The following is a 14417-nucleotide window of genomic DNA, read 5'->3' on the forward strand; positions in this document are numbered from 1 at the left end:
TAATAATTCGTAATTATTTTATCGACAACCCGAGCGCCAGAAATTTAAAATAACTGTTTATGCATATGAAATATTAAGTACCAAAATTCCATTAGCACATTATGACATGGACATAATTTTACCAGAGACAACAATAGAAAACTTATACTTTCCCGTTAGCAACAGCACGACATGGATTCGCACGCGTTGACATTCTTAATTACACTAATAAAAATATTCAGTTAAATGAACTTACCTAATTTTCTTTGATTTTTTTGAAAATTTTGAATTTTTTCATATGGAAGATCTGAAAGACAAATCTTATAGTGTAAACAAATCAATACTCAATTTTGACATAAAGTTAATTGAAAAACATTGACTTTTCAAAATAGTGATAAATTAACTTTTACTAATAAAATAAAGCACCCGATTAAAACAACCGACGAAATCCCCGTACATACAATCTCCTATAGATACCCTTTTATGTTACGGTTACTTTTTCATATGGATCATGAATGCCTTCTATGAATATTGAATTAATTCTTAATTTGGTACTTCCATTTCATGTCTTTATTGTTGATGTTGTTGTAAGTCTTCATTGTTGAATCTTCACAATTGTTCAAAGCACAAGTTGTTAATTCAGGGTAAGTGTATTTTATTTCAAATTGTATATAGGGATGTATTATAGGGGTCATTTGTTTCTTAGATTTTTTTTAATTTGTGCTAAATTGCGACTAACCATTTCCCTCGCATCGTATTTTCCGTGCAAATCGTTCTTGGGGGTTGTTACACTCAGAGAGTACGGAGCATGGGGCAGCCCACCAACTATGGAACCTGAGGGACGGCAATTTTAGCAAAGTATGTAAATATTGTTTACTTATTAATTAATAATTCTTTCATGTCATCTCTTTCTCAATCATTGAATAATTAAATTAGTGTCATAAAGTGATAAGTTTCATAAGACTTTAATTATCTTTGTGAAGTGTAAAATTCTTGTAGTTTAAACCGAAATAAAATGTTTATTCATTTCTCTGTAAAGTAAATGAATTAAGAAATTTGTAAGCTTTCCGCAATTGCGTTAAGTAATTGAAACTTGTAAACATAATTTTAATTAATATTAAATTAATAGAAGAATAACATTTCAATCAATCTCAAGTCCTTTTAAAAAAGAAATCTATCGCACTTCTAAATCACAAGCTAAGGATGCTTGTTAGTTTGTTAATTATGTAAATTCAAAAAAGTCATTAGAGAAACCGATTTTGACATATATTGGTTGTTTCATTTTTTACCTATTTAGCTGAAGATAACTGCTTAAGAGATTTAAGGGTAAGCACCCTCCTCCTTATTGAAAAAAATAACTATATATTATTTTGAAATTTACAGTCACAAGTTAAATTGTCGGACATACCTCATGGACCTGTAGTTTGGTGGAGTGTCTCATGTACTTTGGTAAGCTTATCCTTTTCTTTACCAACTACCAACTCGATCATGACTCCACCAACTCAGGTAGTTACATAATTTAGCAGTGTATATTATATAGCATAACTCAATCTATATATTTTCGTTTTATTTATACATAAACAAGAAGTACATAAACAAGCTAATTTACTAAAGGCTATTACGGATAATAAGGAAGACGATCCAGTTCACCCTATTACTTAAAGTTTCGCCACTAACCTTGGCTTATTGCTAATTATTTTTACTATTACCTTTGTAGTATACGAACTTCTAATTAAGAAGAGGAAGGAAAAATAAGCTAAAAACCCTACCAATGGTAAACCCGAAACCAGCCCTTCATTCCTGTCGTCCTAGGCGGGAGGAGTTATATGTATAATTTTGACTGTAAGTTTTGACCTGTATGTTTAAATATGTTTATTAAGTAATCCTTTATCTTATGCTTTATAACTAATTTATTATGCTTTATAATAACTTTAAACCTATATATTCCTATGTAGCCTATTATTTAGCAACACTGGGCTCGTACGTTTTATAAGTCAGCCACATCCTGTAATAATAAAAGTTTTTTAAAACACCCTCGTGTTAGAGATCTATTTAACTTATAAGTACACCGACGTTTTTTATATAAATACTATTATAGGATATTTTATTTTATATCAAAATTTTATTATTTTATTTTTTAGGCACAAAGTGCACAGCTCGTTCGCTTCCATATCAAACCATTTTGCGTCTTAGGGGAAATTCTATCACGAATATATGAACATTTCCTGAATTAATTTTAAAAAAAGTTAATGGCCCTTTAGAGCCATCGTAAATTTCAAATTCCATTCATGATTAGCCTAAAAAAATCACATCAAGCAAAGTAGTAAGACAGTAAGGCTGCCAGGCCGCCCCAAATGTTCCCTTCGAGCTTCCAACCCCCTTGTGCGGGGGGGTTGAACGGCGAAGCAATCGCATACACGGCGCTCGGCGTCGCGACGCTACGTGGGTCTACTCACTATTTAGAGGGTTGCCGTGCGGACTCCACCGTCTCCTTCACCCTCCGAACGGGCAATTGATCAAACTACGAAATCATCGCGCCGCTTGAATATTTTGTGGTTATACCAATAATTCTGTAACATTTGACTATAATATTTTAGTGCATTTCGTGTATTAGTGCTTAATATTAGTGCTTATATCCCTGCATATTTTGTAGTAGCGACTAAATACAGGCTGTAGTTATTCTCGATATTTGTATAGCTATAAGGTAAGGAAAACTAAAAGTTTACAGATTTGGATCATTTCAGTTTAAGTCGAATATGAGGATATTGAAAGAGTTTCTCACTTTTGCTCACTAGAAAAATTAAGAACGAAGATTTTGTTGATAACTTGTGTTCCAGACACCATATTATTTATAGATACTCTTATATAACCGAAGAAATTATATTAAATTCAGAACAAACCTTAACATTTATTTATTTATAACTACCTTAACAGGATTATCAAAGATACAGGATATCGTAATCTAAGATATTATAGATATATAAACACATAAGTATTACCTATAGTGTTTATAAATCAGAAAATAAATTAAGTTAAAGGAGATTTTATAGAAACTTCGTACATGTGGATTAGACAGCACATTATGTATACTCTTGTACAACCGACGAAATTATATGAAATTCAGACGCAATCTAAACGTTTACTTTTTCATAATTCAATCAATTGTTTTTAAACGAGATTCCAATCAACTCGCTTTATTTTTAAAACTAATTGTTATTAAGGAATAATACACTTAATACAACAGTAAAATTTCACAATTGCAGAATTTGCCACCATTTTAAAAAATACAGTTTTGAAAGTCCTTTTCTAACTTATTAATTGTGTTACTAATATAGTTACAATAATTTTCCTGGTTAAGCTGGTTAATAGAATTTAAAATTCTACTCATTACTCCTTCAATATTTGCACTTCTTTGTAAGGATAACTTATTCCCTAAAAAAATGAATCCAAAGGTGTAAGTTCTGGACTATTTGGTGGCCAGTTTATGGTTCCTCGCCTACCTATTTATATTTCATATCTATTTGTTTAAAAAACTGCAACAGAAATCATATTGTGGTTGGGTATTTTTTTAGCATATTAACGGATTGGAAGTTCCTCTAAGAAAACCTCTCTTTCCGCATTTAAAAATTCCATATACCTCTCACCAGTTAAAGATCCCTATAAAAAATGAGAACATTAACGTTATAATCTTTTTTCTACAATTTTTCTTTGCAGAATTTGCGTAGGTTCTGTGTGGCCAATATCCTTATCCCCCACCCACCCTACACAACTTACGAGTAAGAAATTGTTTTCAAAAATCATTGTTTTCCAAAATAATACGCATGAATAACACCTGGTTTCGTCGTTAATATCTAATCTATTAAGACATTATGTTTATTTAATTTTTATATAATTTTATATATGTATATTAGTAAATATTTAATATTAAAACAGTGCTATTAGATTGGATATTATAGAAGAAAAACGGTGATTTTTCAAAGGAATTTCTTACTGGGCAAATGTTTGGGGTGGGTGGGGGGTTAAGGGTTGTGTTGATTGAAAACCATATTTTTGTAGAAGATATATATTCAATATTTAATTTAATAACACTATTTATTTAAATTTGACATAATTTTATGTATAAATATTTATTATTAAAAGAGCGCTATTAGATTGGTTAATATGGGCGAAAAACAGTGATTTTTCAGAAGAATTACATCAAACATTTGAGGTGTAGTAACCGAGTTTAAAAACTAGATATGTAAATCCCGTGTACATTTTTTTAAAATCTATACCTTTGTAATTTCTTATTCCATAGGCGATAAACCCCTATTTTTTTTATAGGAGCCTCTAGTTATTCCACAAAATATTTTATTTTAGTATAGCATTTTTATATATGTACTTTTAGAGAGAATTTAAGATCAACTTAAATTGCATCAAAGCTCGGTGTTTTAGTGTTATAAATTATTAATTTATAACACTACATAATATTTATAGTAGTGAAATAAATTATTAATTTCTCTTTTCAAAAAAACTTAGTTAATAGAATAATTTAGATTAGATGCCTAATTCGCCTGTTTCTCTTTAAATACCTGGAAATTTTTAAATACGTACAATAATTGGCAAAATCTACAATTGCCTAAAAAAAATATTAAATTCTAATAATAAAAAAAATTTAATTCCCTGGACTAAATTAATAAATTCTTTTTTTAAGAAACATAAGCATTTACTTAGTTTTTTCATTAAATGCCTAAAATAAATAAATAAATTGCATACTTGAACTATTTTGTGTGGTCAAAATCCAAGTATGCAAGCTTTAAAAGGTTTCCCGTATTAAACAACCACATATGTTTCAGTTATAAATAAAAGTTTACAATATTCGAAATTATAGCCAATGCATATTGGCTATAACTGAAGATGACTCGGATATACACTCTTTTGGCAATTTAAATAATAGTTATAATCATATTAAAATTAACCAACATTTACTCAAAACAAACATAAAGGCAAAAATAGTATAAATTAAAGAATATCATAAATATTCTAGGTACGAGAAATACAAACATAAAAACAAGAACAAAAGAATGCCAAGACTCTCCAGTTTATACAAGCACGTAATTCAGCACCTTAAAGTATGACAAATATTGGAAATCATAAGAAAAGGCTTATTGAAAAAATCAATTAATTCCCAAGCAACACACGATAGTTAAATAAACGTTTATGGTTTACACCAGATGTAGATTTTTGGCTGAACTTTAACTATAAAGATATATACGTGTATGAAAAGTATATCGTGTCCTATACAGTGGCATATATGTGATATCGGACTTATTTTACCACATATTTAAGGTCTGGTGATCGAGCGTTAAGACTAGTATATCTATGTAAATCCCTTGTCAATTTTTTGAAATCCTGAGTTTTTCTCCCTTATATAAACAGAATCGTATGATCTTTTTTCTCAGGCAATTATTTTTTGCAAGAAAAAACGTTTTTCATTAACTTTATCTTTACCTCCCCAACCCAACCCAACCCACCCTACACAACTTACCAGTAAGAAATTGTTTTCAAAAAAATGAGTATTTTTTGTACTAAATACACCCACAGTTGTAAAAGTGCACCCTTCACTCTACAATACTTAAAAAATATTATGGCTCTTTCTTCGCAATTATTTATAAGCATATTAATATAATTGCAATATACATACAATATTTATATGTCTTTCAATCTTTGAATATTTAAAATGAAAAATAAGAATACTTCTCAAGGTTTTTTTAAAATTTTGCTAACGGACTTATTCATGTAGTCATAATTTTTTTCAGTTCAGGCTTTTCAGATTATGAAGCTATATTAACCAGCTTCTCTTTGGATTCAATTAACAATAGCACTTTCCGTAAATTAGGCCGTGTTTATAACAAAAATAATTTTCTAAATTTTAAGAATCATTGTCTAACGGAAAACTGAAACTTTTTTTCAAATGATGTCGATAATGAGTTCTCCAGATTCTTAAATTCGCTATCAGATATTGCAAATATATATTTTCCTCTAAGGCCAATTAAAACTAAAAAACAAAAGCCCTGGTCCTCCAAAGGTCTTCGTGTTTCGGCAAAAAACATGCGCTCACTTTCCTACCTAATAAATTTCTCAGAATCTATTGCTTTTCATAATTACGTCAAGCAGTATAGGAAAACTTATCTTAAAACAATTAAGGCTGCAAAAGAAATCTATTACAGCGGGAGGCTGGCAAAATCTGCCAATGTAGCTAAAGAAACATGGTCTATCTCTACATCACCCGAGGACCTAAACAATTACTTACTAAACACTTACTACGTAAACGTGGCAAAAAATCTAATGGCCACCATAACACCTTCTGATGATCCTCTGTCATATCTCTCTAATGAAAATTTGCACAATTTCTTTTTTACGCCAGTATCATTTACAGAACTTTAACGAAATTACGTAAACTTAAACGTACAATTAATAAAATAAAAAACAAATCATCAGCCGGTACAGATAGGCTTACTCTTAAAATGTTTTCAAATATGCCTGATTCTACTCTAATCCATTTAGTAGACCTAATCAACATGTCATTTCAAAATGGGGCCTTTCCAAACTGCCTTAAAACTGCAATAATCATTCCATTACATAAAGGAGGAGATAAAGATCAAGCCTCAAACTATCGTCCAATTGCACTTCCAACCCTCTCAAAGATAGAACATAGAACATAGAACGCCTGGCTAAAAAAAGGTTTTTGTCATTTTTGTTTAAATATAATATCTTAACCCCTTATCAGTTTGGATTTCTGAGCAAAAAATGCACCAACGATGCTATGTTCTCCCTATTTAACAGCGTTTATTCAAATATCAACAAATTACTTAACAGCAACAATTTTCTGTGACTTTTCAAAGGCTTTCGATTGCGTAAGCCACATTATTTTAATTAACAAATTGCAGCACTATGGATTCAGAGGTATATCCCTTCAATGGTTTAAGTCATATTTGTGCAACAGAAGTCAACTTGTAAAGGTCGATACGCAAGATCTTCTTGTAAACCAATTGAATGTGGGGTACCTCAAGGTTCCGTTTTGGGTCCTTTGCTCTTTCTGCTGTTTATAAATGGCCTGGCCAGCCTGAACATAAGCGGAAAAATCTGTCTTTTTGCTGATGATACTAGCTTCACTTGGAGCAATCCGAATGCAATGGCACTACATACAACAATTTCCAACGACTTGGTCTTCATTAAATCGTGGTGCGATTCCAATCTTTTATGCCTAAATCTCTCAAAAACTAAAGTCTTATCATATAAAACGACCATTTCTCCATTTATTCTAAACAATACCAGTTTGGAAGTTGTTGAGTCTGTCAAGTTCTTGGGTCTTGTTGTGGACGGCTCCTTGAAATTGGATTTGCACATAGATACGTTATCTAAAAAAATAAGCTCGGCATGTTTTGCCATAAGATCAATCTCAAGAGAATTAGGCTTTTTCACGGCCAAAACAGTTTATTATGCTCTTTTTGAGTCACATCTTCTTTACGCCATTTTGGGCGTAAAGAAGATTCGTTCGTTCGTTCATACGTTCCATTCTGGGGTACATGCTGCAAGACCCAATTTGAGCGTATATTTATACTTCAAAAGAGAGCGCTTCGCTACTTACTAGGACTTGATAGTAGAGCTCACTGCTAAGTAAATTTTATAAAATATAAGATCCTTATTCTTCCCTCGTTATTTATATTTGAATCTATCTGCCTTATCCGCAAACATGTGTCGCAGATTCCAGAAGGACCATCCCACAGCTATTCACTAAGGAACGTTGATCATAATCTTCATCTGCCAATTCCATGGTCGGAATTAGTAAAGAACTCTATACTTTATGCTGCAATAAAAATGCACAACCATCTGACTTCCGTAATAAAATCGATGACTACTTTTAGTTGTTTTCGCAATGCCCTAAAATCTTTACTACTGCAAAAAGCCCTATATACAGTAGAAGACTTTTTTAATATTTTCTTTTAAAGCACACACACTGACGTTATTAGCTACCTATTTATTTGCAAAATGTTTGCCTGCTCTTTATTGTATGTTTTTTTTTGAGACTAAGGTTTTTGACAATTTTATACATTTAATTGTGTGTATATTTCTATATAAAAATTATTTTATTTATGTATTTCAATCAAATTGTACAATTTGATAATTTGTACAGTATTTTTGTTTTGTTATGTACCTATTTACTTTGTGTGTATTTTGTCTGAGTATTTTTTTATGTTTATTTGTTGTATATTTTTTTTCCTTTAGCTTTGTCGATAAAATGTAAATTTTCTGACAATAAAGCATTTCTTTCTTTCTTTCTGTATTTTAATGCAGGGTGTCTTCGATAGACTTACATGGATTTCCTAAAAAATTGACAGATTAGCAAATATTTATTGTTTGCATTAGGGTATATTACAATTACCTTGAAAAAATAACAAAATATCTTATTCCTTCTTTTCGTAAACTACACCTATAATAGAAACTCACTTCAAAAGAAATTACGAGACTACTTATGCAAATTAATTTCTTATTATTGCTCTTTTTCTCTATGCAATTTTGTATATTTTTAAGTTTTTTAGCCAAATAATCGCAAAATCAAATAATTGCAAAAATATGCAGACTTGGCCATAACGAAAACCAGGCAACCAGATCATAAACTTTAAACTAAAATATTTTAGAAACGGCTGAACTTAATGTTAGTAATGCATATATTTTTGAAATAAGAATAAGGCCTATCATTTAAAAAAAAACGGAATGTCCCATTTAAGATATGTTTCTTTTTTTTTGCTCTTCTTTTTACACCCCGTATACATCTTACTAGATTTTGCAAAAACTATATGTCAAACCCAACAACTTTTACATTTACCACTTTTTTATATAGGGTGGTCCAAAAAAGTTGACGAGGGTTGAAAAATATAAGGAATAACCCTAAGGAATGCCTTGTATGAAAAAGGCTTTTTCATTCTATTTTTCAAAGGCTTTTTTTCCAAATTTCCCTATAATAAAAAAAAGGTAAGGGAGGTTTAAGAAATACATTAATGCTGTTTAAAATGATTCAAACACCTGCTGATCATGGTTCCATAGTTGTGAAGTTTTAATGTGTAAAAAATCCCAACCTGGGAGATTTTATTGAATCTATTTTATATACTTTTTTGTTAGAATATTTGTCCCTTTTGCAGTAAGTTTTTAATACACATAAGTAATAAAATTAAATGTAACCGATCATACTTACAGATCAGCATATACAGGTTATGTCCCTGGACATATCTAGCAATTTACTAGACATGCAATTTAAGGATAAATTATAATGTTGGTTAAATAATATGAAATTGCTCATGATAAAATTTATAAATCCAACAAAATTGTCCATATTTCCAAAAAGTCTAAAGTTTAATAAAATATGCCAAATGTCTGGAGTTGTTTTTGATCTTATCGTATTAGTAGTATTATTTTTTCGATAAAAGTTGTAACTTTATTATAATTTCAAAATTGCCAAATTTATTAAAATTCTATATGATATATGACATTACTATATAACATTTTAGACGACTATTATTGTGATATACCTAATATCTTGCTCAAGGGCATTCGTAGTAACATTGATCCCTTACACTATCTTCAACAAGTGTCGGTTGAGCATTCATTTTTCTTTCATCCTGTCGATCTTACCGAAGTAAAAAATGAAATCAAACGCCTAAAAAACCATAAATCACTTCGGATATCTTCGAGGTTGTTACCCTTTTTGCCTGATTCAGCCTTAAATGCTTTAGTTTCTGCCATAAACAATTTCTTACATATTGGCATTTTTTCTTCATGCTTAAAGGAGGCAGTGGTTATCCCTCTTCATAAGGGTAGAGATTTGGATCAGCCTTGTAATTTCCGTCCCATTTCTATTTTGTCTACCCTCTCTAAGATAGTTGAAAAACTTGCAAAAAGCAGAATTTTGTCCTTTTTACATTATAATGGCATTTTGTCTGTAAATCAGTTTGGATTTCAAGCCGGTAAAGGGACTCATGATGCTGTTTTTAGCTTTTCGGAGAGCGTCTATGTGTCCTTGAATTCTGGAGAGTTATCGGCGGCAGTGTTTTGTGATCTATCCAAAGAATTTGACTGTGTGGATCATGGAATACTGTTATCTAAGCTCGATAAATATGGTTTTAGGGGCGTAGCGTTGCGATGGCTTGAGTCCTATCTATCAAATCGTATTCAGAATGTTACAGTGTCTAGGCGTTTGTCTGCTCCTAGATCCCTAAAATGTGGCGTTCCCCAGGGTTCAGTGTTGGGACCACTGTTATTTTTACTGTATGTGGATGACTTGAGTTCATTGAAACTGCAGAGCAAGGTGGTTCAGTTTGCTGATAATACCACCATACTATGGAGTCATAAAAATTCTGATTATATTAAGACTTGTATCTTGGAAGACCTTCAGATTTTATCAGGGTGGTGTGCTTCCAACAGGCTCGTGTTTAATGTAAGAAAGACGTCTATTATGGGGTTTAAGTGCGATGTTCAGGGTCTGATGTTTGACGAAAATTCCCTCTTGCAGAATAAAGAGTGCTGCAAGTTCCTAGGAATTACCATTGATGGTCGCCTTCGGTTTGAAGATCATATTTTACATTTAGCTGGGAAATTATCTTCTGGATGTTTTGCAGTAAGAATGGCAAAATAAGGGCTGGGAGGGGTGGTTGCACGTTCAGTGTACTTTTCACTTATTGAATCTCATATTCGGTATGGCTTGCCTTTTTGGGGTTTAATCAATAAGGGGCTACTTAACATTGTCTTTGTTATTCAAAAAAAAGCAGTTAGATACCTGTGTTCTGCTAAGTTAAGAGATTCTTGCAAACCCCTCTTTATTTCTGAAAAAATCCTAACTCTTTTTTCACACTTTATCTTAGAAACAGCTGGTCTTATACACAAAATTCCCAAGCTACCCTCTGACACTGGCCGTTTGACTCGTCGTGTAAATGTCTACGTCTTCCCTTACCAAAAACTCATTAATTTACATAAGTAAAAAAATTTCCAATCCTCTATGTGTTAGACATAATATATCGGATGTTAAGAAATTTAAAAGAGAATTAAAGATGGTTTTATTGGCTAAGGCATATTATAACCTGGATGACTTTTTTAATGATAGGTTTTAACCTTGGACATGTTGGACAGTTTTTTTTTCCTTTTTTTTTCTCTAGTTTTGTCAACAAGTTTACCTTTATTTAGTAATTGATTGTTTTATTTAGATATCTTTAATTCAAGTATGTTCAAAAAGTTTTGCCTTCTTGTGTTTAATTTTGTTCATTGTTTTGTCAATTTTTGAAATTGTATTTTTGTTTTATTTTTTTAGCTTGTAGGAGGATGCTTGTACACAAGGTTATTCTTACGTAATATAGCACATTTTCTTTCTTTCTTTCTATAGCTTATACTGTATAATAAATATCCTTTTTCAGGTTAATTTAAATTGCCAATATTAACATAATATGAAACAGACATAATATTATTAAGATTATAATTCAAGTCATAATATGATATAACTTTTTATATTATTCAGTCATCAAGGAAAATTAAGGCGTCAAAAATGGTATGTTTCTTATTCAGACAAATTAAAGAAAATAGTAACTAGAGAACTAGCAACTAATATTCCAACAAGAAATTCTAGCAATTTAGGAAAAAATTATAATGTTGGTTAAATAATATGAAATTGTCCATGATAAAACTTATAAATCCAACAAAATTGTCCATATTTCCAAAAAGTCTAAAAGTTTAATGAAAAATGAGTAATTATATGCCAAACCTCTCGAGTTGTTTTTGATCTTATCGTATTAGTAGTATTATTTTTTCGGTAAAAGTTGTAACTTTTACTTTAAAAGTAAATTTTAATTGGTTCTAAAATAAACCTCTAAAATAAAATATGGATGACAAACTAAAAGCCTGACAATTGAAATTATCAGTTTTATTATAATTTAAAATTGCCAGTTTTATTACAATTCTTTATGAAATAGCTTATCCTGTATAATTAATACCTTTTTTTAGGTTAATTTAAATTGCCAATATTGACATAATATGAAACAGACATAATATTATTAAGATTATAATTCAAGTCATATAAATATGATACAATTTTTTATATTATTCAGCCATCAAGGAAAATTAAGGCTTCAAAAATGGTATGTCTCTTATTCAGACAAATTAAAGAAAACAGTTACTAGAGAAGTAACAACTAATATTCTAAGAAGAAATTCTAAAATGTGCAATTTTTTCGAATGGACTGATATAAAAATCGTCTACAGGCGGTACGCAAATCTATACTTTTGTTGCGGCATCGAACAAAACGACAACGAACTACTTACCCTAGAAATTATCCATAGGTACGTTGAAATCTTAGACAGTTATTTCGGGAGCGTATGTGAACTGGACGTAATTTTTAATTTTGAGAAAGCTTATTTTCTTCTGGATGAGCTTTTGCTAGCAGGAGAAATTCAAGAAACCAGTAAAAATAAAGTGTTGGATATTGTGGGAATTCAAGATCTATTTCAAGAGAAGGAGACACCTCAAGGAGTTTTTAATGATAATGGACTTGGTTAGAAGTAAATATTTTTAGGTATTACATTTTGGGCAGTTTAAAAAATAACTTACTTTCTATTTAAGTTATGCGTTAATTATTGCTTTAGATGCTTAGTAATATTATAATATGTTTAGTAAAGATCAGTTCCATTTTCTGATTAAAAAAAATCAATTATATTCTTTATTCGAGAACATTATGTCAGTTGATGTATTAATACATAAGAGAATTCCGAAGAATGTCAAGAGAGTCCAGAGAGAAATGATAACATTATTTCGAGGGAATTACCCTGAAAATGGAAACTGAATTTATAAGTCACGCATCGCTTTGAAATCGAAGTAATCTGTATATTTATAGGAGATGCCGAGAATTTTGATAGCTGAAAAATCGGTTCGGATTTGACTGAAATTTCAGGTTCTAGTTATAGCTAAAAAAATGAGGCACTTTATTTTACTAATAGTGTAGGTGCTATTTTGTACCTTTTTGCTATCGAAGAGACAGGCCTCAAAGACACAATAAAATCTGCATTTTTTTGAAATTTTCTAAAAAAACCAAGAATGTCTGCCAAATATTTGAACTTAAGAAATTACTGCCTTTCTATATATAGGGTGTCCTATTTGCCATGTGTGTTTTACAAAACTATAGAACATTTCATTTGTAAAAACTTGCAAATTAGTAAAAACTTGCCAATTTTGATGCTTACTCTAAATCCTTTTAGAGCGTTGCAAAATGTTTATTAGTTCGTGAATTACAGAGTGATTTATAAAAAACGCCAGATTTTATTTTAGTTATTATTTCCAAAACTATCAGTTTTAGAAACCTACTTTTGATTACAAAGTTTTATAATTTTTTGTGCTCTACAAAACTTTACCTTTCATTTTTTTATGACGGTTGGTATCTTAGCAACGGCTATCAACTTCTTTTTTTTCAAATGCGGACCTGCATTTTTTATAACTTATTTTGAAAACATTTTTGATTTTCTTTAAAATGATGTATCTCATTCATATGTTTACGACACATGGGTGAGTGGACCATTTTTTTCCAAAGAACATTTGACTGGACAAGTATATCATAATTTTTTAATAAATTCTCTGTAAGATCTTTTGGATGATATTCCTTTTAAGGTAATAGGAAACTTTGAATATTTTCAATACGGCGGTGCATCTGCACATCGAGGTCGACGTTGTACAAGGTTTCTGAACAATTTTAAACCACATCATTGAATGGGTAATACCGGTCCTATAAATTGGCCCGCAAGATCGCCTGATATAACACCCATGGTTTTTCCATATTGAGTTTTATTATGGACCAGGTTTATCAAACTACGTCTCAAATCTTAGAGGACCTAAGTTTGAAAATAAGAGAACCGTGCAATAAAATTTCTCCGAAAATGGGAACATTCAAAGAAAAATGCGCGAAAATGCTTACAAAAAACTATTATTTAATAGCCTTTATTTATTTTAAATAAGTTATATTGTTTATTAAAAATAAATTTATTATTAAGTTGTTGTAATATTTATTTTCTTAAATACCTACTTTTAATATTGATGTTTAACATTTAGTAGCAATCATGTTTTTTTTTATTAATTGCACATCTTTAAAGGTTATGTAAAAAAGTCATTTTATGTCTAAAATGAAATTATTATTAATATTACCACTTTTATATTATTTTGGCGTTTATAAATATTTTTAAATAACAATCAAAAAGACAAACTTTTTACTGTATTAATAAGTAATTAATTTACAATTTAAAAAAATCAGGCCCGCATTAAGGAAAAATGATGATGGTTATTAATGCGTCGAAACGTTAGGAAACGTATGAATGAGATACATCATTATAAAGGGAATAAGAAATGCTTTTAAAATAAGTTAATTAAAGGTG

The 14417-nt window shown here is 30.3% G+C and overlaps 2 protein-coding genes and 1 long non-coding RNA gene across 3 annotated transcripts in view; all 3 read left to right on the plus strand.

Annotated features, from left to right (window-relative positions):
- Positions 1–249: 249 nt before the first annotated feature.
- LOC126745895 (uncharacterized) lies at positions 250–1965 on the plus strand. The gene is made up of 3 exons (XR_007663744.1): positions 250–623; positions 686–837; positions 1697–1965. It is a non-coding gene; the product is annotated as an uncharacterized LOC126745895 (long non-coding RNA).
- Positions 1966–2480: 515 nt separating this feature from the next.
- LOC126744524 (tyrosine-protein phosphatase Lar) overlaps positions 2481–14417 on the plus strand; it is a 1889525-nt gene continuing 1877588 nt past the window's right edge. The window contains exon 1 of the mRNA XM_050451972.1: positions 2481–2683. The gene's annotated coding sequence lies outside the window, so the exon portion shown is untranslated. The remainder of the gene's footprint in view (positions 2684–14417) is intronic.
- On the plus strand, positions 12057–12714 carry LOC126744628 (AP-1 complex subunit sigma-2-like). Its single transcript, XM_050452129.1, has one exon. The coding sequence runs from the start codon at positions 12085–12087 to the stop codon at positions 12556–12558; it is 474 nt and encodes a 157-aa protein (XP_050308086.1). The 5' UTR covers positions 12057–12084; the 3' UTR covers positions 12559–12714.

The sequence above is a fragment of the Anthonomus grandis genome, chromosome 1, assembly GCF_022605725.1.
Source record: "Anthonomus grandis grandis chromosome 1, icAntGran1.3, whole genome shotgun sequence".
Lineage (NCBI taxonomy): Eukaryota > Metazoa > Arthropoda > Insecta > Coleoptera > Curculionidae > Anthonomus > Anthonomus grandis.